The 22453-nt window shown below is 28.4% G+C and overlaps 1 protein-coding gene across 1 annotated transcript; it reads right to left on the reverse strand.

The window, feature by feature from the left end:
* Nucleotides 1-326: 326 nt before the first annotated feature.
* On the reverse strand, nucleotides 327-11595 carry LOC101205504 (probable low-specificity L-threonine aldolase 1). Its single transcript, XM_031881926.1, has 11 exons — nucleotides 11527-11595; nucleotides 11191-11321; nucleotides 8870-9348; nucleotides 8136-8248; nucleotides 7892-7941; nucleotides 7008-7079; nucleotides 6185-6317; nucleotides 6011-6069; nucleotides 5717-5817; nucleotides 667-733; nucleotides 327-553 (listed from the first exon to the last, which is right to left on the reverse strand). Exons 3-11 carry the CDS (start codon nucleotides 9313-9315, stop codon nucleotides 512-514), a joined length of 1083 nt encoding a protein of 360 aa, XP_031737786.1. The 5' UTR covers nucleotides 9316-9348; nucleotides 11191-11321; nucleotides 11527-11595; the 3' UTR covers nucleotides 327-511.
* Between the last annotated feature and the right edge of the window lie 10858 nt (nucleotides 11596-22453).

The following is a 22453-nucleotide window of genomic DNA, read 5'->3' on the forward strand; positions in this document are numbered from 1 at the left end:
AGTTTACCATTCGAATGTAATATGAAATGTCTAACATTCAGAAATGCTCAACTAACCATTATTTAAAATGAGAGCATAAACAATGCTAATACTATTTCCTTCGTAACTTTGTAAATAGGATCAAATATTAATTTCAATATAATAAAATTTGTCTTCCAAATTGTATATAGAGAAATTTCATTCACATGCATTGCACTGATCTTTTACCTAATTATAATATACTTTCCCTTTACTTACCATTTAATCTCTACCTTTCCTTCATCTAAAGCCTTTTCCAACAGTCACTCTTAAATTCTACTTTGATATTTTTTAGGCCAAAGTTCAAGTATGTATTAAACATCAAGTGTGTTTATATATATTTATTTAAGGGAGATTTGGAAATATGTCTAAGTTTATTACATTAAGTAATGATTAAAGTCTGGATTAGATTAAAAAAGCAACATTGTTGTTGCAGAAAATGAAGGTAAATTTGAGACTAAACTTGAGAGAGAGAGAGAGTTGTGATTATTAATTAGTTGCCATATTTTTGAAGTGGAACTCCACAGAGAAATTGCTGCAAAGAGGACAAAATGGAGAGGGTGTTTGTGAGATTATAATAAATAATTAAGTTTAAAGAATGACATCACTTAAAAGTAACAAATAGGGATTCGTATTATTCATCACCACCTTCATGCACTTTAAAGTGTACTGCACATCACTTGTTGATATCTGATGATGAACAACAATTCTAATCCTGCAAAATAATATAACTTTTATTTTTAAAAAATATACCTAAATAATTATTTATGCACATAAGTTAAACATATTATCTTATGGGTAATCGAATTTTTGACTTCAAAGTTGATAATACATATTTTGTAATAGTGGTATCTTGTTTGTGGTTGAAGGTGCTTTGGTTTGAAATTAATAATGATAAAAAAAAGATAAAACTACTTTTTGGTTCCTAATTTTTTTTTAAAAAAATAGATACATTTGGTTCCTAATATTTTAAATTAGCAATTTTAGTCCCTAATTCTCTCGGTAATAAAACAATTAAATTTAGCTGACTATAGAGGTTGGCATGGCCTAATGAGTTGGATAAATTATATACACATATATATATATTCCTCTCCTCTCTTCTTTTCCATCTCTCCCTCTCTTCTTTCCTCTCCCATCATTCAAGCACTTGTCGCACTAGAAACTCTATTATCACTACCAATTTCAAATCTTGAAGCATCTCGATTCAATTTTTTGTCATCAAAATCTTCAAATGGTCACCCTTATGCACTGATAGTCTCTTCTAGGCCTCAAGGGGTACCCATGTTTTAAAGGGAGTGAGGAGATAGACAAATGTGGATTTGTTGATATCTTTATACTAGCATCACCATCGTCCATATGGTCAGACGGGTGTGGTGTGTGAAACAATAATGATCAAGTTTATACAATAGATTGTTGATGTTGTGTTCGCAAGTAGGATATGCTGACAAGGACATACACCCAAAAAAAGGTGACACTGGACGCGATGTCCAACAATCAAGAAGAATGGGGAGGTAACGATTTTGGCTCTTGCCACACAAAACGAGGTGAGGTAATGACGAAGGTTTTGATAAGAACTTAGTGGTGATGTTGCAAGGACAAATGACCGCCACGAACAATCTATTGCAATTCATGGCGTTAACGAAAGTTAATGCGGCCGCAAGAGGATCAGGTCATGTGGTAAAACAAATAAAGGATATTGGATGCGTGGGATTCAGTGGCCCTCACACCACAGATTCATGCCCACAAAACACTAAAACTTCCGCATTCATCAGGCATGACCCATACTCCAACAATTACAATCTTGGTTGAAGGAATCACCCTAACTTCAGATGGAGAGGATCGAGTTCGCAGAAATAAGGACGACAGGGTGGCCATGGTGGAGAAGGTGAAGCATCTGGCTATCACCAAGGACACCATAACAATAGGTCACACAACCATCCACCTCCACAGAACCAAGCACACACTACCTCTTTATCATCACCATCAATGAAAAACCTCATTTGAGAGTAGATGTAGAAGGAATGATACTTTTTTACAAAGCTAAGTCATTATCATCTGCAATTTGGAGGTCCAAAATGGGGCAGATTGTCAATGATATTTCTGGAAGGCTGAGGGGATCCCTCCCCAGTAGTACTAAAATGCCAAACCAAATGGAGGATCACGAGAGGATTAGTGACAATTTGTGACACTAAGAAGAGGAAGGAACTTAACCATTCGTGAACCAAACCAAATACGTCATAAAGAAAATACCATTAGAGTGTTTCTCGCTACTGGTGCAATTATAGTGGATCATGTATAGGCTGATGAAAACTTAACAGATCATTTGACAAAAGGACTAGCAAAAGAGAAGATTTTTGAAACCTCTAAAAAAATGGGATTGAAGCCCATAGAAAATGAATCACTCGTGAGGTAAACCTAACTTGTACTGGAGATCCCAAGAAACAAGTTCAAAGGGTATGAACTGATTAAGAGTGATCATATGGAGAGACTCATGTCAGAAAATTAGGAGTTTCATTCTTCTTAAGAAAGTAACATGATATATCCTAAAGCAAATGAAAAGGTTGAACTTTGTTCTTAATGAGTTCTATAATTGATGTCAAGCGGAGTACCTAACTACAGGAGTACTCGTGATAGACTCACCTTTGTGGATGTGGAAATGAGGACAACTTCCTATGGAATTTTAAGAAAACTCTCTAGAGAATGCACTAAACTGAGATAGACGCGTGCTAGGTGTTAAAGCACGAGCTTTTTTGAACTACACTTGAATAATGTTGTGTGGAGAGACGTTGTTAAAGCTAGAGTTCAAAGCTAAGAGTTACTCTACTATATTCCAAATCATATACGCAACATAAAGGTTCAAGTTGATAGATACCTTTGCTTATGCATATTATTATAAAAATTAGTTTTGCTTAGGTTATCCATGTTTTGAAGAGGTTGAGGAGATAGACAAGTGTGGATTTATTGATATCTCCATGTGCGCCGCTGCCATCATAAGTCTTTGAGGCATTCAGCAATTCGATGAGTCTTTGAGACATTGAGGCATTATCTCGATCGTTAATGCTATTATAATTGTTGAGGTGTTACAAAACTCACCTCTGTATATAGTTCTCCACTCTTCTCATTTCAGTATATCCTAAAAATACATCTCTTACAAAATTCTCTCTCAAAACTTATCTCTATTTTTTTTCTAAGTAATGTCATTCAGAGTGTAGGTTGGTTTCAATCGATTCTGGTGCAACTTTGATCAAGTTTCTAATTGTTTTATCCTAAAGACTAGGGGTGTTAATAAAATATTTGAAAACTGAGTCGAACCGAATTGAAACTGAACCAAAATCGATTACTTGCGGTTCGGTACGAGTTGTGTTATGTTGAAATCGTTTCTTATGCGGTTCGATTTAATGTTTTAAATCGATTTTAAAATCAAATCGAACCGCTTCAATTAAAAAAATTAAATGAATTTAAAAGAAACGTTCATAAAAGTTTTGTTTCTAAAGCTCAATTAAATATGTTGACCCGAGATCCACTGAGATCTAAAATAGAAAAGGAAATTTTATAAAACTTGATTCTTTGGTGGCCCGAGATTTTTTGGAATTTAAAACAAAAAGATAAATTATCGAACTCAATGCTTTGGTGGTCTAAGATTCTATGAGATTTAAACCAAACCGAAACCGAATCGTATATGCAGTTAAGTTTTGATTCGGTTGGACACAAACGTGTGGTTCGGTTCAATTTAGTATGAGATTTTTTTTGCATTTTGCGGTTCGGTGTAGTTTTAGCTTGAAACCGAATCAAATCGAACCGTGAACACCCCTACTAAGGACGACGAGACAATTATGAACTGTTTGCACTCTGGACAAAGCCACAAAATATCTTAAAGCGAGTGTGATCCATAACTCAACCTTACGTCTAAGAAGTTTTTGTTTTGATGTTAAGCGTTCAACATCCAAGTGTTCACTTGTTTACATGTTTAGTCTAGGCGTTCACACCAGGCGACCAAGTTCCATTTAAGTTGTTTCACTGCATGTTTCAGTACTTGCACCAACATATAGTCTTCTGTCGTAATAGATTTATTGGCTTTATGCAAAGATGGTAAGGTAATTGATGCTCTGGAGTTTATTGGCCAAGGTGCTAATGTCGATTATGGTGATTTTACTTCTTTGTTGAATTTTATGTTGTAATTTGAAGTTGGTTGAAGTTGAAAGAAGGGTGGATTGAGTGTTGAAGGGTATAAAGTTGATTGAAGTGTACTGAGGTTGTAGTTGTATGAAAGATGAACATAAGGTGTTTGATAAAATTCACTTTACTGATCTGGACGATTCTAGTGGTTGTAATAGCAGCAACTTGTGCAAGTTGTGGAGTAAAGTGTATTTCTCTTTGAAAAACTAGTTAAAACAAAAGGACCTTTAACGTAAATATTAATTTCATAGAAGAATTAAAGATGTAATGCGACCAGAGTCCCATATAGGTTAGATAAGTAAATCTTGGGTATATAAGTGAGGACAACTAACTTTGTTGGTATGAGGCCTTTTGAGATGGTACTAAAACTAAAGCCATAAGGGTATATACCCAAAGGTGGACAATATCATGTCATTGTGAAGATATTTAGGAGGTTTGTTGTCCTATCAAGTGGTATCAGAGTCATGCCTCTAACTTAACCATGCTAGTATGATCCTTAGGTGTCGAACAAAGATGTAATAGAGCCTCGAAAGCCTCAAACGTAGGTCATGATGAGATTCGTGGTTAGACTTTATTGGATGTACAGTGTGCTCCAAGAAGAGGAGTTCACTTAGATAGAGCTTGGCGGATGGATGACTATTTGTGGAGGGGGGAGGGGGGATTGTAATGTGAACTTGTTCGTGGGGAGGATTGTAATGCGATCAAAGTCCCACATTGATTAGATAAATGGATGATTGTGGGTATATAAGTGATGACAACTATATCTCCATTGATATGAGATTTTTTGGGATGGTCCCGAAAGTAAAGCTATAAGGGTGTATACTAAACAACTATATCTCTATTGATATATGAGGCCTTTGGGGATGGTACCAAAAGCAAAGCCATCAGGGTGTATACCCAAAGTGGACAATATCATATTATTGGATATATATGAAGCCTTTTTTTGGGATGGTACCAAAAGCAAAACCATGAAGGTGTATACTCAAAGTGGACAATATCATATTATTGGTTGAAATTTAATGGTTTCATTAGTATTTTCTAAACCAATTAATGTAATCAAACACACCTATTCTTAAAAAAAAAAAAAAAAAATCAAACATATATTATTTTTCAATAAAAACGACATTTGTATACTAGTATTTTTCTTTGTCTTTTAGTTTTTTTAAAAAATCAGTCTTTTTTGTTTATTCACAAGTGTGCGAACAACTTCAAGGGACAACATGTCTGATCCAACAACTTTTGATGTCAAAGAAACTCTACAAAAATCAATGTGTACATAAAAAACACCCACATTTTTATTGATACTTCTTTCAATAAAAAAAGTTCCACATTTCTACCAAAATCATGTATACTATTTATTTATTAAATACAAATATTTATCAACACCTATCATTAATAGATTTTGTCAAACGACAAAATATTTTTTGTTGTTTCATGTTCAATAAAAAAAGTAAATCGATTAAAAATCACATTAAAAATAGTTGAGTAAAAAGAAATAGGTTATTGAGGTTTTAGGATAGACCTTGATAAGCTTTCTTGCATCAAAAGAATTCCACGTTCCTTCATGCTTTCACACAATAACTTTGCTGAGATTTGGGAGTCCTCTTCAATTTCAAAAAATATCTACTCATACAATAAAAGTTAAATCATTCAGAATAAATATAAATCAGTACACCATATTTGATAATTATTTAGATTTTAATTTTTAAAAATTAAACGAGCCAACATTTCTTCTACTTTTAAATTTAATCTAATTTTTACTAATGCTTTCAAAACTAATTCACCTCATTTTAAAAAGAAAAAGATGGATACTCACAATATTTGTCTCAACTGATTTTGGATTCACCTTTAGTCCTTTGATTTGGCACAATCCACCTAAATTATTCTCACAAATAAATAAGAAGAGAAATATAAAAGAAAAATAATTGAATATATATATATATGTAAGATGTTATTATAAATTATATAGTGAATAATTGATGTTAATTACTAGCTAATTGCTTGGCTTTGTGATGATCAGCCTCAAGTTTTTGAACATTCTCTTTGATAGCAACGAGTCCAGCTGCACAAAGGATCCCAATTTGCCTCATTCCTCCACCCAATGTTTTTCTAACCCTTCTTGCCTGATCTCAATACATATATATAATATGTACAAATTAAGTGTTTGATTCTAATAATAATCTTTGTCAAATAATACTTTTGAGAGGAGTGAGAAAATTAAACAACAAATTGAATATTATTCTCATTGTATGACAAAAATAATTGTATCTTCAGATGAACATAGGAAATTTTAGATCAGAGATGCATTTGATAGGATTTTGAGATGTTGAGAGGGAGTCTAAGTGTTCTAAAAATTCTTCCTTAATTTTCACGTTAGAAAGTACTTTATTAATGTGATGATTTCATTTAATTCTTGATGCTTTGTGTTAAAAGTTGTTTTAAGACATATATTTTAATCTCATTTCCTCGTTGCTTATTATTAAGCTGTAAAAAACAAAAAGCCTTTGACAAAATTAATTAAAAATGTTTAATGAGGCTACCATTTTGATATTAGAATATATATAGATTTTCAAATTCCATTCTTTCTTTTATGTTTTAAAAGTTAAATTCTGGTCTCTATTGGCACAATTTATAACCATAAAAATTTCAATTTTGACTCCAATTTTTTCTTATTTTTCTGTTTTGGTGAAAAAAAAACCCATTTGCTAACATAATTCCAGTAGAATTTCCGATAATAATTGTATTCACAAATGCATAAAATTCTTTAAAAAGTTGAGAAAAAATAATATCAATCCAAAAATTAAAATGTTTACCTTCGAAATAAAGCTTTTGGAACCAACAATAACCGAACCAACCGGTGCACCTAAACCTTTTGATAAGCATACCTAAGTCCAAAAATCAAAGGAGAGAGATATGTATTAAAGGATGTTTTATGTTTTTTACATATAGAATATATGGATTATGTGTGGTTAAATTCGAGTGGTCTTACAAAAATATTGGTAAAACGTTTGCAAACATCATGGAAAGTTAGAAGATGAATTAACAAAAATCAAAAGGTTGTTAACCTAATGGAATTTCGATCAAGATCGAGATTGAAGGCTGAGTAATAGCCATCTTCAGTTTCAATGTAAATATTTTGAACTATTATGACAAAGTATGTGCTCATCAACAAACGTTTTGAATCTTATAAAATTTTCTTTCTTGTTTTGAATTCACATGCTACCTTATTCTTTATTGTCCCTTTTATTTGAATACATTATATAATTTTCAAATTTCTAATGAATAATAGCTATAAAAAGTTCATTCATCTTCGGAAATAATTATCGAAAGAAAAGATTAATAATAACACAATAATTAATAATTAAAACCACCAAAAACAAATTTTTATTATTTGAAACAAAGAAAGATCGTAAGAGAAAAACAGTGAGAACAAGAACAAGAACAAGAACGTAAACAAGTGAGAGAGCAAGAGTAAGAAAAGATCAATAATACATATAGTGAGAATGTGAGAACAATATAAGATATAAAAGGAAGGATTATAATCAAAATTATAACTAAATGAATGGTTATAAAGTTAATTACGAAGAGATACAACTCCAAAACATAAATACTAACATTTTATTTGACCAGTAGAACTAAACAACACTATTTAAACATTTAAGTTGAGAAAATAAAACACAATATAAGATAGACCTACCGACACTGAGTCAGCAGCTTGTACCAATCGATCAACTGAAACACACAATAGCCTAAAAGAAAAACGTGTATAAAAGTAAGAAATTCATTTTGCATGATAAGTACTTTTGTTTTTTATGGGAAAGAAATGTGTGGGGTAAGAATGAAAGATATTGTGAAAAGTAGAAAGTAAAGAATTAGAAGGTATGATATAGAGAGGTAGGGGACTTTGTGGAAATGAGTGAAGTTAGTAGAGAGAGGACTGACGAGGGAGGCATTGAAAATACGGGCTCCGTCGATGTGAAGTTTCAAATCATGTTTCTTAGCTAACTCCCCAACTTTGTCAATATATTCTACACCAAGGCATCTTCCACCACTACTATAAAATTCATAACAAAAAACCAAATAGTTAATTACATTAATATTATTCAATTTTCTAAAGAAAAAGGAAAAAAAAAAAACAAATTTTCTTTCCTAAAATGATACTTTACCTCATCATCTTAATTAATAATTGTAACATGTATTTTCCTTTTAAAAAATGGTAAAAATGATAAAAATATGTTAAATGTTTAATACTTTACGTCACCGTCTCAATTAATAATTGTAATGTATATGTTTGAAAACTCCTTTTATTTATGTATTAATTAAGTGTAATTGAGTTTAACCTTTCAATCAATTTTTGTTTGCATGAATATAAATGGTTTGTTTGTTTTTTTTTTTATTATTCTTAAAAAAACCACTTTCTCTTTTTATCATTATCTCTTTTTACTTTCCTAACAAATTGAATACAAATTCTAAATGACCATTCTAAAAGTGATGTATGTTTATCCATAGGGTGATACTTATCCATCACACATAAATCACTTCTTTTTTCTTTTGACGAATTAAGCTGCATTAATAATATGAACAAATGTCCGTGATTAAAATGTCTTCTATGTGTATGATATTATGTAAAGTTTAAAGAAAAATTAAAAAGCTATATATACAATTCTGTACTTACTTTGCATGAGTATTCTCTAAACAAATGAGCCTTGTTGTAGGAAAAAAAAGGTCTCCTTTTGGATCTCTAATGGCAGCTTCAATCAAATCAATGTCCATTGTTCCATCATCTTTGTTCTTAACTGTTCTGGAATGGACTCCTCCAATAGTTGCAATTCCTCCATTTTCATATATATGAATATGAGAACTATCTCCAAGAATCACTTCACTCCCTCTAATTTCACAATGTACAAGAACACTTATTAGATTCCCCATTGTGCCTGATGGTACAAATAACCCTCCTTCTTTTCCCATTATCTTTGCCATCTCTTCTTCTAACTCAACGGCAATTGGGTCATTTCCCAACACATCATCGTCTACCTCCGCCATCGCCATTGCAGCTCGCATTGTCTCCGTCGGTTTTGTCACCGTGTCAGAACGTAGATCAATCTTTCTACTACTCACCATCTTAATCAATTATGTGATTTCAGTTGTATCAATCTTGAAGAAGAAAATGAGTCGGCCGGTCATTTATGTGCGTTCAATATTTCTTTTTTCTTGACAGAAGAACAGTAAATTGTTTGGTAGTTATGGTTTGTTTCTTTCTTTTTTCTGTGTGTGCATAAAAGGATTTGTCTAATACCATTTTGTTTCCCTTATTATTCATCTCTCAACAAAATCAAAATTCAGAAACCAAATTTTACTACCAAAATGAAAGTATAAAATTAGTTTGCTATATATATTTTTTAACATCTTTATTATGCATTTTTATACATTTAAAAGATTAGTTTTGAAAAAATTATTTTAAATTGCACCATTTTTGTTGAAATATTTACGAACAATTTCTAATCTTAAAATCTCTTAATGGTAAACAAATTTTTATCCATCTCTATTAACGATATCGATAGATATTAATATGAGTCTATCACAGATAAATTTTAAAATTTGGTGTGGTTCATTTTTTATATATATATTTCAAGATTAAAATTGTAAGACAGTGGTTTTAAATTTATTTCGAGCGAAAACTATTTTAGTTTATTTACTATATTTAAAATATACCAAAAATATATAGATAAATAATGATAATCTTCTATTTTATATTTTAAAATTTATGCGTATTTAATATAATAATTTTATTATGTTTAGTAAATTTCTTGACTTATTTTACTATATTTAAAAACAACCTATATTTTATTTAAACAGAAAAAGAGTCAAATTCAATAAACTTTTATTTTACTATCCGGATCAAAGCATTACACTTAAAAAAAACCATTATTTTGAATTTATTTTTATAAAAAGTTAATTTTAATTATTCTTTTAAAAGAAATAAATTTTGAAGAAAGGTGAGTTTGAAAGTGATTTGGATATGGACAAAATTACATTTTCTTTTGTCAAGACCACTTCCCCTTCAAATCATTGTGTTTCTTTATGAACTAAAATTTGTTTTACAAAAATGTAAAATCATTTCGAATTTGATTTTGAAGGAATCAGATGATAGGTGATTTTTGTTAGATGTTTTCTAGGTCTGCTTCTTTTTTTTAAATATTGTTGGTTAGTCATTTGTGAATTTTTTTTATAAATTTAAACATTGGAACAGAAGATGACATATATTATTTGTTATTAAATTATTAATATAAAACCAAAAAATATTTATGTTAATTTTCTTCCAATATTTATTATATAAATCGTGCTTCTAAGAATTTAACAATAAGATAAATAGAAACACATATTTTCAATAATTATTTAGTTAAATAATTGTTTCTCCCCCATTGGAAATCACAATTACTAATTAACCCTAGATTAACTTTGGGAACAATAAATAATAATTAAAAATTAATTTTAAATATATAAACATAGTTTGATATAAACGTATTATAATTTGATTATTTAAAAATCAATTCTACAAAAGGAATGGTACCTAAATTTCTTTTACCAAAATCATTACTCCAACCACCACACACAGATGTTATATATATATATATATATTCAAGATATTTTTTAGAAAAGGAAAAATAAAAGGTGTATTATTTCTTTCTTATTTGAGTTTGTTTGATTTAGAATTTGTCCTTCAAACCTTAGAACTCCAACAAATACACTTCCAACTTTTTGTATTTTCTATTTTCAAAATAAACCAAACTAAATAAAGAACTAGTATTTCTAAGAGGAATTGAAAACAAGAAAAATGTTTCACCACTTCCCCCAAAATTTATAGACATTTTATTTTTCAAATATTTGTGGCAGAATAGAGAGAAAAAAAAGAAAATCAATCTCTAAATATAATGTTTCACTTTCACCCATAAATTAAATTAGAAAAAGAAAAGGTACATAGTTGATAATACTTACTTTATAAATGGATAACTCACACTAGAGTTGCAAGTTGCAAGTTGCAATATATCTCAATCAAAACTAAAGCAATGGCCAAACTTTGCCACTTCAATTCGAGTGTGGGTCATTCAATATTGGAAGTACTTCAACTGCTACACAAAATTAAACAACAAACAATATGAGCTAATTTATACATATCAGACTTTTCATTTTAAACTCTATAACAATAGAACTAAAATTCTACGAACCAAAAACAAAAACAATAGTACCAAATCGATGTTACCATGTATATGCTACTTTTGAAATTTAAAAAGAAAGAGATAAAAGAAAATTAGAAGTGTTTATTTAGCTAACCTGGAGAGAAAATGGGAGGGGAAAGTATAGTTGGAAAAAAGTTTGAATCCAAAAACATTTGAAAGATTTCTCTTTATATAGACTCTTAGAATTTGGTAGTCATTTTGTAATATAGTATGAAAAAAGTTTGTCCAACTTTCGTGGCTGCTTCACATGACAATTTGAATTTTTCTTCCTTTACAATTTAATAGTCCAAATTAACGTTTTTCATTATTACTTCCATATTATTATAGAAATTATTTTGGTTTATCCTTCTTTTTTAGTATGTCCAATTTTACTTTTTCTATATTTTAAACGGTCTGATTTTTTTTAGTTATTTAACTTTCACTCAATTTTAAATTTATTCCTCGAACTTATTTTGACTTCAAATTTTGCCAAATAAATAATTTTATAAGGGAGGGATAGAGAAATTAATTTGCAATCCACTAATTAATTTCACAACTATGAGTTTGAGTGGATTGCCTATAAACAAATATATTTTGGTTAAGAATACATTTTTTTTTTTAAAAAAAATTATTTTTTAAACGACCTTTTTATAAATATTTATATATAAAATGGTGTTTGGTTTATTCTATAATAACCATGTTTATAAATTACCATAAAAAGACTATTAAACATTATGAGTTAATTTCATAAGAAAATATACATTTTTTGAATCTTTTTCTTGAGAAATATATTTTAAAATTAATCGTACGTTATCTTAAAATTATTAATTTTTTAGTTACTTGAAACTAAATAACAATTTCGTTTTATTTGTATTAATTTCTTTTTTTTTTACAATTCAATTTTAAAAGCACAAAAATATCTTGAAATGTAAATACATAACCATAAAAAAAAATTAATTGATTTTCAACGATAAAATATAAATAAGAATATTAATATTTTCGATACAATATAATATCAACTAGATAAAAATATGTGCAATTCGACCACGTTATTCATTTATCTTCATTTCACGAACCAAATGATCATGTTTTTCATTGACGTCCTTGTAATTTCTTTAACAGATGTTAGATGGAGTAGATTTGTCTTATAGAGGAATATTTGCAATTCTATATTTAAATGTATATAAACACACATTAAAAATATTCAAAGTATTTAAAAAAAAAAACGACAGAGTAAGAGATAGATAGTAAAAAAGAATAGAAAAAATATAGGGATAAAAATAGATATTTGCGAGAGATTTGTCGTTAAACACCAAATAAACATTTATTTTTAAATTTGGTTGAATGTATTTTCTCTAAATTGATTTATTTCCTGATCTCATTTTTCTAAAAGTTATTTTAAACTAATATCAAATACCTCAATTTATCTTAAAATGAATTATACTAAAAATTAAACACTTCAAATATCAATCCAAACACACCCTTAATAGAAGAGTGATAGAGAAATTAACACAGATAATTTTATAGTGGTTTGACATAACCGACCTACCTCCACTTTCCAAACTCATCTTGGGCATGGATCACTATCAAACCCTGACAAAGAACACTTTTGTAGGGATTACGAGCAACCCTTCACTAAAATATTTCAAATGAAGACCAACAATATATGAGAAAAACTTTCTACAATGGAAGGTTTTTGAATTACGAAGGATAAAAAGTAATGAAAGTAGTTATAATTTGGAGACGATGAAGTGTTTTTGAAAAAGAAAGATGATGAAATCCAAATTCATTTAGTAAAAGGAAATTGAATGATGGAGATTTAAACGAAAGCTAGTTCTTAAGACACAAACAAAAAACAATACAATCACATTACTTTTTATAGCCACCTTAATTTTATCCTACATTTTTTAAGTTTTTTTTTTATTTCTTTGTAAAAGTTTTGTAATAAAATAAAATCTTATAATAATTATTTTTAAAAAAACTTTTATTAAAAGAAAAAAATCTTAATTAACCTATCTAATCATTTTTTAAAAAACAAATTAATTCATTTGAGACAAAATCACAAAATATCATATTTGATTTATTTTTTAAAAATTTATTTTTACTTTATTAATAAAATTATTTTTAAAAATTACAAAATAAATTAAAATATTTATAAGATATAGAAAAATTTTAGAATATATCAATGACATTCTTCTATCACTATAGTATATCATTGACTATCCACGATAGAATTTGTTATATATTGTAAATATTTTTGTAAAATTTGCTATTTTTTAAAATTCCTCTTATTAATATTCAATTTGATTCATTTCTATATGATTTTAGAAAAAAAACCAATCAATTTATTTTTCAAAAAATCTCATTTATATTATTTAAAAAAAAATTAATCTATTTGACATAAAATCACATAATATGTAATTTAATTTTATATTTATTAAATTTTTCTAATTTATGGTACACCCGAATCTATAAATAGAGACATTTGGTCATACCAAAAAGAAAAGAAAGATGGATTTGTTATTATTATTATTATTTTCTCTATCCTAAACAACCTAATCCCATAATGAAAGAAAACTTAGTTGGAGGTTGTACGTAGTAAATATTTACTTTCAAAGATCCACACCTCATACAATATATAATTTCCTTCCAGATTTGAATTCTTATTTTTGTGTTCGATCTTTTTTAAAGGTTGAGAAAGAAAAAATGTATAAGGAAGGTTTTATTATTTTCTTTTAGAAAAAAAGCCTTTAACCCTTTTTTTCTTTTTAAAAAATAGAAAAAAAAAAGAAATAGACATAAACAAAATGTTTGTTTCTTTATTTATGGTTATTATTTCTTTTTTAAATCCCAACTTTGGACACATATTTTCTTTTCACTAAAACATAGAGAAAAAAATTTGATGATTGATGTTATTATTATTACTACTACTATTGTTTTTAAATTTTTTTTTAATTATTATCATTATACTTATTATTATTATTATTAGACTTATAATTATAATTAGATTTATTATTATGGGCGGCGGCAACCATGCCGTCACCCCTTTGTTTTGTTTCTTCTCTTCTTGTTTTTTTTTTTTTCTTTCTAATATTTTTTAATTCATTTATTGTTTCTTTTTCTTTTTCTTTCCTTCTTTCTTTATTTTCTTTTCTTTTAACTTATTCTCATTACTATCCTAATTATGATTATTACATGTCCTCCTCAGCTTAAATACTTGTATGCTTGCTTCAACATTTTACAATAAACTTATTTGGAAATACTACAACCTTATTTTACATTAGTTAATTTAATTAAATAATTGTAATAGATCGCGATTTGAAGAATAATAATTAAGGGTATAACAACATTTTAAAAAAATGCAAATATAGCAAAACTATCGCTGATAGACTTGATCACTGATAGACTCATATGATCTATCAGTGATAGACTCTATCATTGATAGAATTTGACAAATTTTGCTATATTTGCAATTTATTTAAAATGTTGCTATATACTTAATTATTTTGAATTTAATTACTAAATTTGCAACTATCCCTAATTAATTTGATTTTTTTTTCATTTTCTTTCTATTTTATTCTTAAAAAAACTCCAGCGACCTAATTGAAAATATGTGGAAGTATTTATTTCTAAATTCTTAAAGTGAGAGGATGGATTATTTGAGAGTCCAATATCGATTCCAATACTTTTTTTAAGAAAATAAAATTTTATGTTATTTTCTAAATTTATTGGATGGCATATTTTATTTTCTTAGTTAAATTGTGCATCATTTCCAATTTGATCTAATTTAAAATTTCTCCAAGTTTAAAAATATTTTAAATTAAATTACAAGTAATTTTGAAATCATTCTTAAATTTGTTTTTTTAAACCATTTAGAAATTCTTTTGCTTTAAAATTATATTTTTACGTTTTTTTCAAAAATTCAAAATTAAATCTATATCTCATAAGGTTTTTAATCATTTTTTTTTTAAAAAAAATAACTCACATCGATTTCGTTAAAAAAATTGTACGATAGAATTTAGAAATCTTTGGTAGTCCGAGATTTGATACCAAGAAAAAATGAATTTAATCAATATTTAACAACAAATCTTTATTAAAAACTAGCCTAAAATAGATTTTTAGAAACTATAATAATTTCTCATCAGGTTTAAGGTGAGAAATTTTTTCTCAATATTCTAATTAATTGAATGTATTTCAATTATTTTATGGAATCATTCCTTCAAATATTAGAGTGATAACAATGAAATAGGGCATATTTTTTTCTAAATGAATTTTGTACCAGACATTAAATTTGGCTACTGTTTTCTAAACAAGTGTTATGACATGCTAACACATTTTCAGTATACATAAATAACTCCAGAATCCAACTCTAGTTTTTTTGCATTTTTTTAAAATTATTTACTTTATTTCAGTGTTCAATAATCAAATTGTAAAAAATTAGATTGATGACGATTTTCTTTTCTTTGTTTTACAATTAATCCTTTTTAAGCACGTTGACTGTTCCACATCATCTCGAATACAACACTTTTAAGTCCAAGAAAAACAAGTCCATAATCTTTAAGAAAAAATTAGCCAATAGACAGAAAGATAAAAGACTAGTAAATTTTGTTTCATTTCATTTTAAAGTCAATCCAAAAATAAAAAGGTCCATTGTATGAAATGGCACCTTCTAATTGATCCACTATGACGAGAAGATTTTTACCACATCATCCAGTCAGAATTAACAAATTTTGGTAAGCTTGTTTTAGCAATAACTTCTTGAGTTGAACCTGATTTAGTTGATTCAAATTGCATTGAAATCATTGTTTCAAGCTCTACGTAAATGATAATTCAAAACACTAAAATTGTTAGTCAATAGAATTTGAGTTTGTTATCATCAAAACATGAATTAATGAACTAATTAAAATTAATAAATTGATTATGGACGAAAAGGCCAACAATCTCCCTCTCTCTCTTTTGTATGATGACAAACAAGTCAAGAAAAATAAAATCCAAATAGGTGTATGATATAAGTATGAACTTCAATCACAATCAACACATCACAAATTCAAATGATATATCATTGATACCATGCTTTCATTTCAATATTTCTTATTATTTCCTCTCCCCTTTTGGAATCAATGAAAAATTATAATTAAGAAAATAATATATTTTTGCATGAAAGCTTTTCCTAAAACATGAACACATATTAAGTAAATTAAATATATTGCAGGATTCATGTGGCAATCCTGGAGGGAGAGTGAATAGGGATTGCAAATTAATGAAAACTTTTCACTAATAAGTAATTTAAACAAGAATTTCATTCAAATGCATTCCGATCGAATTCACTTATAAAGTGACATAAAAAAATTCAAGTACTTCATAAATTAATTTTATGCAATGAACTATATCAACAGATTAATTACAAAACTAAATAGAAGAGGGAGAGATAAATTGACACCGATAATTTTATAGTGGTTCACTTTTCAAACTCTTTTTTAGTATGTCACTAATCTTTGAACTCTTTTCTTGGATTAGAGAAAACTGCACCGCTCTTTTTACTAGTTCAAGAGCAATCCATTACACAAAAGCACTTATCTATTAGGTTTAGTCATGCCTTGCACTGGCTGAGTCTGTGGAACTCTCCCTCACACATTGTAGCTCATAAGTCCTTCAACCTCTCTGCCATACTTCTTTTCCCTCAATTAGTTTGTACTAACCCTACTAACCCTACTACCTTTGCTAACCTTTGAGCAATTCTGGAATATACTTTCCTTCCATATCACATTGAACTTGAGGGAGCTAGACTTCTCTTTAGACTGCCTCCCTACTATTAAATCTCTAATTGGATCTCGTGTCCCTTCAGCTTCCTACCTACACTATCTGCCCAGTTTGACAAGACATAACTCCTATAACATATCATCTCATTACACATGCTATGGATACCTTTAACTAGAATGCATGAAACTTAACTCATAGACTCTCTTTTTAACTCTTAACATACTTTAACTCTTATACTCTTAAACTCACTTATGATTTCCATGAACTTTTTTGCTATAATACCAAACTGTCGCGCTCCCTCCTAGACCTTCTTCTCTTAACTCAAAGGTAGGTGTGACACTAACAAGTATCACTCTATTCTTACGACATTTACTGACAACTTATTAAACTACCTACTCTTAACGTAGATGAAATTAAGAAAGCATATGCATAATACTCTACGTAGGCATATCTAGAGTAACTGTACAACACAGATGTTTCTAAAAGATGGAAAATCAACAACATAAAGACATTTACACCACAAAATCCTCACAAAACACAACCACAAACCTGAATGCATGGTCTCGATACATATGTAACAAAGGAAACCTAAAAACTAGAAAACATACTTGCAACTGTAGGTCAGACTTGGGAACCAAGCTCTCTACCTGAAAAGTGAAAAACATTTTAAAAGAATGAAATAAAGATCTTGTTAGTGACTATTTTAATAAATATGATTATAAATCAAATATGCATAAAATCATTGAGCTTTTGCAAAAATAGAAAAAAAATTATGATAGCCATTTAAAGTGCATGTCACTACATTTTCTAAATTGCAAAAGTAGCAAATTTAAAAGCGAATAATCTTCTGATAGTCGTTTGATAGTTGTGTGTTATCATTAATTACTTGTCATATTTACTATTTGTAACATGAAGAGAAAAAAAAGGTGTTATGGGGTATTTTTTTCTAACTATTTTTTTTGTCATTTGATGCAATTTTCCCAAAATCACAGCAAAGTAGTAAATACTTAATTTTTTTTTGTTGATTTTAACACCCATTTAGGTAGGTTGTATAAAATATTAGTTTATACAACCTAATATTAAAGAAAGTTTTTTTAGTATAAAATATTCAAACTACAGGTTTCTTATAGCTAAATTAAAGAAAGTTTGATTGATTTTGCTATATTTTGTAAATATTTTCAATATTTTTCTATTTTAAAAAATGTCATTTTAATATACTTATTAATTTTTAATTAAATAAGTCTAATATTTATGAGAGAAATTATTTCAAATAACAATATTGTTAAAAATATTTAAAATGATGGTAGAATATCACAATCTATTTGTTATATAGACTATTGTACTATCTACCATGTCATAGACGTGCTTATAGAATTCGTTCACAATCTATCATATATAGATAATTATAATAGTTTATTATATTTATACATATACTAATTGATTTTGCTATACTTGAAATTAAAAAATTGAAGAATATATAATAGACATTCAAAGTATAGAATATATTAGTTCTATATCAATTGTCCAACGGTACTAGTAGTTACCGATAAAAGATAAGGATCTACAAGGCACAAGGTCATGCTAGCTTTTAGGGCACTACTACTTTACTAGTGCATCAAATGTTAAATATTTTATTCTAAAACTTATTTAAGTTTCAGTCAAATAAAGTAAATGTGACATCTATATTATTCAAATTATTTTTAAGAAAGAAAGATAAGCATGAACTTGGATCCAATAAAAATAATAAAGATAACCATTAACCATATCATTTATATGCCTAAATTTTAATTGGTAAGTAAAGAAATCTTTCGAGACTTTCAAATATTCCAAACACTACCATTAGCCATGAGATTTATAATAATTGAGTATTTAATTGCTAAAGGAGTTTTTAAAAAATCTATGTGAATCTACCGTCAAATTGATGAACTATGATACTCTTTGATACACACTTGAAACACTTTGATACACCTAATACTTCACTGATAAGTTTGATATACTCGATGGATTGTTAATAAACTTGTTATGCTTCATTGGTACACTCAGCAAATTTGATACACCTGATGTAATGTAGATATATACACTTAGTATTCTTCACTAATACTCTCAACTGATTAAATAAACTTGATATGTTTGAAGTTCTACTTATACACTCGATACACTATTGATATCCACTTGTAAACTTGCTTGACATACTTGATAATAATTCACTTTATTAATATGCCGATATTTTTTTAACAATATATTATTGTTGATATACTTGATAATGATACACTGAGTTATATCATTCATATACTTAATAATTGTATAATAAACTTCATAAAATTTGAAAAAAAAAATGAAAATCATGTAGTAAATATATCAACCAACCAATACATATAATATAAATACAATCACAACACATTAAGAAGCCGCCAGATCCCAAAAATAAAGGTCTAGATGAAAAGGAAGAAAAGGAAAAAATGTTGAGTCTGTTGTCCTAGTCAAGCCTAAGACCTAGTTGAATGAATCTTGAAGGGTGCCTGATTTACCTATTAGGTAGTAGTAGTCTTGCTTTCATTGTATTCCCCATATAGGAAGGAAGTCCATACAAAACTCATACAAAGTAAAACCAAAAGAAAACCAACCGAAAAAAATTAAATAAAATCATTTGAAATCATATTTAACTCAAAAAACACATCGAAGAAAGTAAAGAAAATATCAGAAATAGAGTTAAATTACTATGATCAAGAACCATTATATTCCACAATGCAAATAATGTACCATTGATATTCTAAAATCAAGATTAAGAGAAAGAAAACATAAATCATTTTCCCATATAAGAAAGAATGATTAGGACCTTAAAAATAGGGAGAATAAATATATACGTTATTGAAGAAACAAATTGTTTTTTCCATAAGACCAGAAAGAATGATTAGGACCTTGAAAAATAGGAGAAGAAATAAGGGATGATTAGAGCGTTAAAAGGAAAAAAAGAAATGTGTTATGTAAGAAAGGGTTAATAAAATATTTAGGATGAAGAGTATTTAAAAAAAATAAAATTTTTTGCTATATTTACAAAATTCTAAAACAATGTGTTATATTTGTTATATTATATTCTAAAAAATACCCAATGCATTTTTCTATAAAACAATAAAAATTTGATTTCATCAACTTTCTTTCTCTTATCACCGTGAAATAATAAAATATTTAGGCAACACGAAATTATTTCCATTACTTGATTAAATTTGGGCTTTTCAATAACCATTATACACTCTCTATATATAAATATACAATTAATACTATCTTTTATGTATATAATTAAGGGGTCTTTTAAAAAATATAACAAAGTGGTAAAATATTTACTAAATATAGAACAATTTTGAAAACGAAAAAAGCCAAGAGCACTAGTTGGAGGTGATGTGACGTGCGACATACACTTTTCAACGGATATCGCTGACAAGTTTAGCATTTAGAGTAAAGCTTATATAGTCTGCCTCACTGTATCTAGAAGGAGGAATAATAGTTCTAGAATAATTTGATAAATCTTCTTGTAAGACCCTAATTTCGTACCACCAACGCGATATATAGGACATATATAATAAGAAGAGACCTTGCGACAAGGGTGCTAAATGAAGAAATTTTTTAGGGTAGAATATATTCTACGAAAGAAGTATGTGTGAGGCCATCACTCGAAGAAAGGTTGTCTGGTTGGAAAGGATCCTTGATGAAGTCATTTTAGAGAAGAGTATAGGACATCCCTCGAGGAAACATGCAAAAAAGGAAAAAGGTGACGCAAAGAGGAATACTTGTCTAAATTATACAGAGCAAGTGTAAGCAATGTGATAAGAAGAAGTAGCGAGGAAGAAACCTATGTTGGATGCCAAGAGTTAGGCGTTTAATACAATAATGCAATGAGAATGTACTTATGCTTAATGGAGTTTGATAAGAAATATGTGTCCTGTTAACAAGGCTAGGCGACTCTATGAGACATGTAAATGTCAGTTGCTTCCTAAGAAGATAAAGAGAGTCAAACATTTTAAAGACTTTGGCTTTTCAAGGAGATAATGTTGGCATCTCAAGGGAACTTCTAATCGTCCTTGCTATTTTAGCTTACGTGTCGAATTTGGATTGGTTTGCATGACCCGATGAATCATATTAATCTAATTATTTAATATTAAAATAATAATATCAGAACCTGATCAATTAAATTGAATTAATTCGAATCTTTATTTAATTTAAATATCATTTGACTTTAAAAAAACTCGTTAAAAATTAATTTGAACTATTCGAATTTTTTATCACCTTGTTCTAAATTTTATTACTATAATGAGCTAGTAGAGGACTAGTGAACCTATCAATCATGGGCTCCAACGATTTGAGATTAACTGAACTCTTTTAAACAAAATTAATCAACATTTATTAACTAACAAGTTATTGCACTAAAGTTCCATAGTTGCACTCCTTCACTATAGATATATTTTATGTCCACCTGATATAACCATGTTCAGTAAATTAACCCTTCACAGGTTGTTCGTAATCTCAACTCAATCAATTTACCGTTTTACCCTTAACTTTACCTCTTGTTTCTTAAGTATCATTGATCCTCTAATGAACAACTGGTTTAAGGACCAACCTATAAACCGAATTCCACTCAGGCTAATGAGAGGGTGGGGTCCCTTGTTCATGATCTAGATTCAGTGCATAAGGGGAAAACCTATCTATTGACTTTAAAGAGATCAGAAGTGAATTTCATCTTGCACCTTATGTCCAAGCTATCCACCCGGTCTCTTACCCTTGAAAGAGGAGGTATATTGAGTCAGCGCTGATGAACTATCCTCACCTATGCAAATCTAAAGATAATATCATGTGAATATGAGTTCATAATTAACTCAGGATTAAGGTTAAGTTACCTAAGTCATCAAATTAAAAGAAATAGTCAGTTTTGAAACGCCAACAGTGTTATAACATAAAAAGTGACTATTTTAATGGTATGATATTATGCAAGTCTTTTACATAGGATGACTCGACTTTTATATCTCTATATGAACGATTCAGGTTCACAACATTTGTATTAACTACATAAAACCGCATCCACAATGTTATCAAAATAAGACACTCAACCTTATTCATATACTATAAAATGTTTAGGCTATAAACTCAATCTTGATCCATATTTATGTCTCTGCATAAAGTCCAAGTCTACAATATAGCCTTGGACCTTAGTTTAATAGATTCATGATGATAGTATTATATTTCACTAATAACTAATTCAATAATCATATAGAATAATCATATACTATATG

Source organism: Cucumis sativus, chromosome 1 (genome assembly GCF_000004075.3).
Source record: "Cucumis sativus cultivar 9930 chromosome 1, Cucumber_9930_V3, whole genome shotgun sequence".
NCBI lineage: Eukaryota > Viridiplantae > Streptophyta > Magnoliopsida > Cucurbitales > Cucurbitaceae > Cucumis > Cucumis sativus.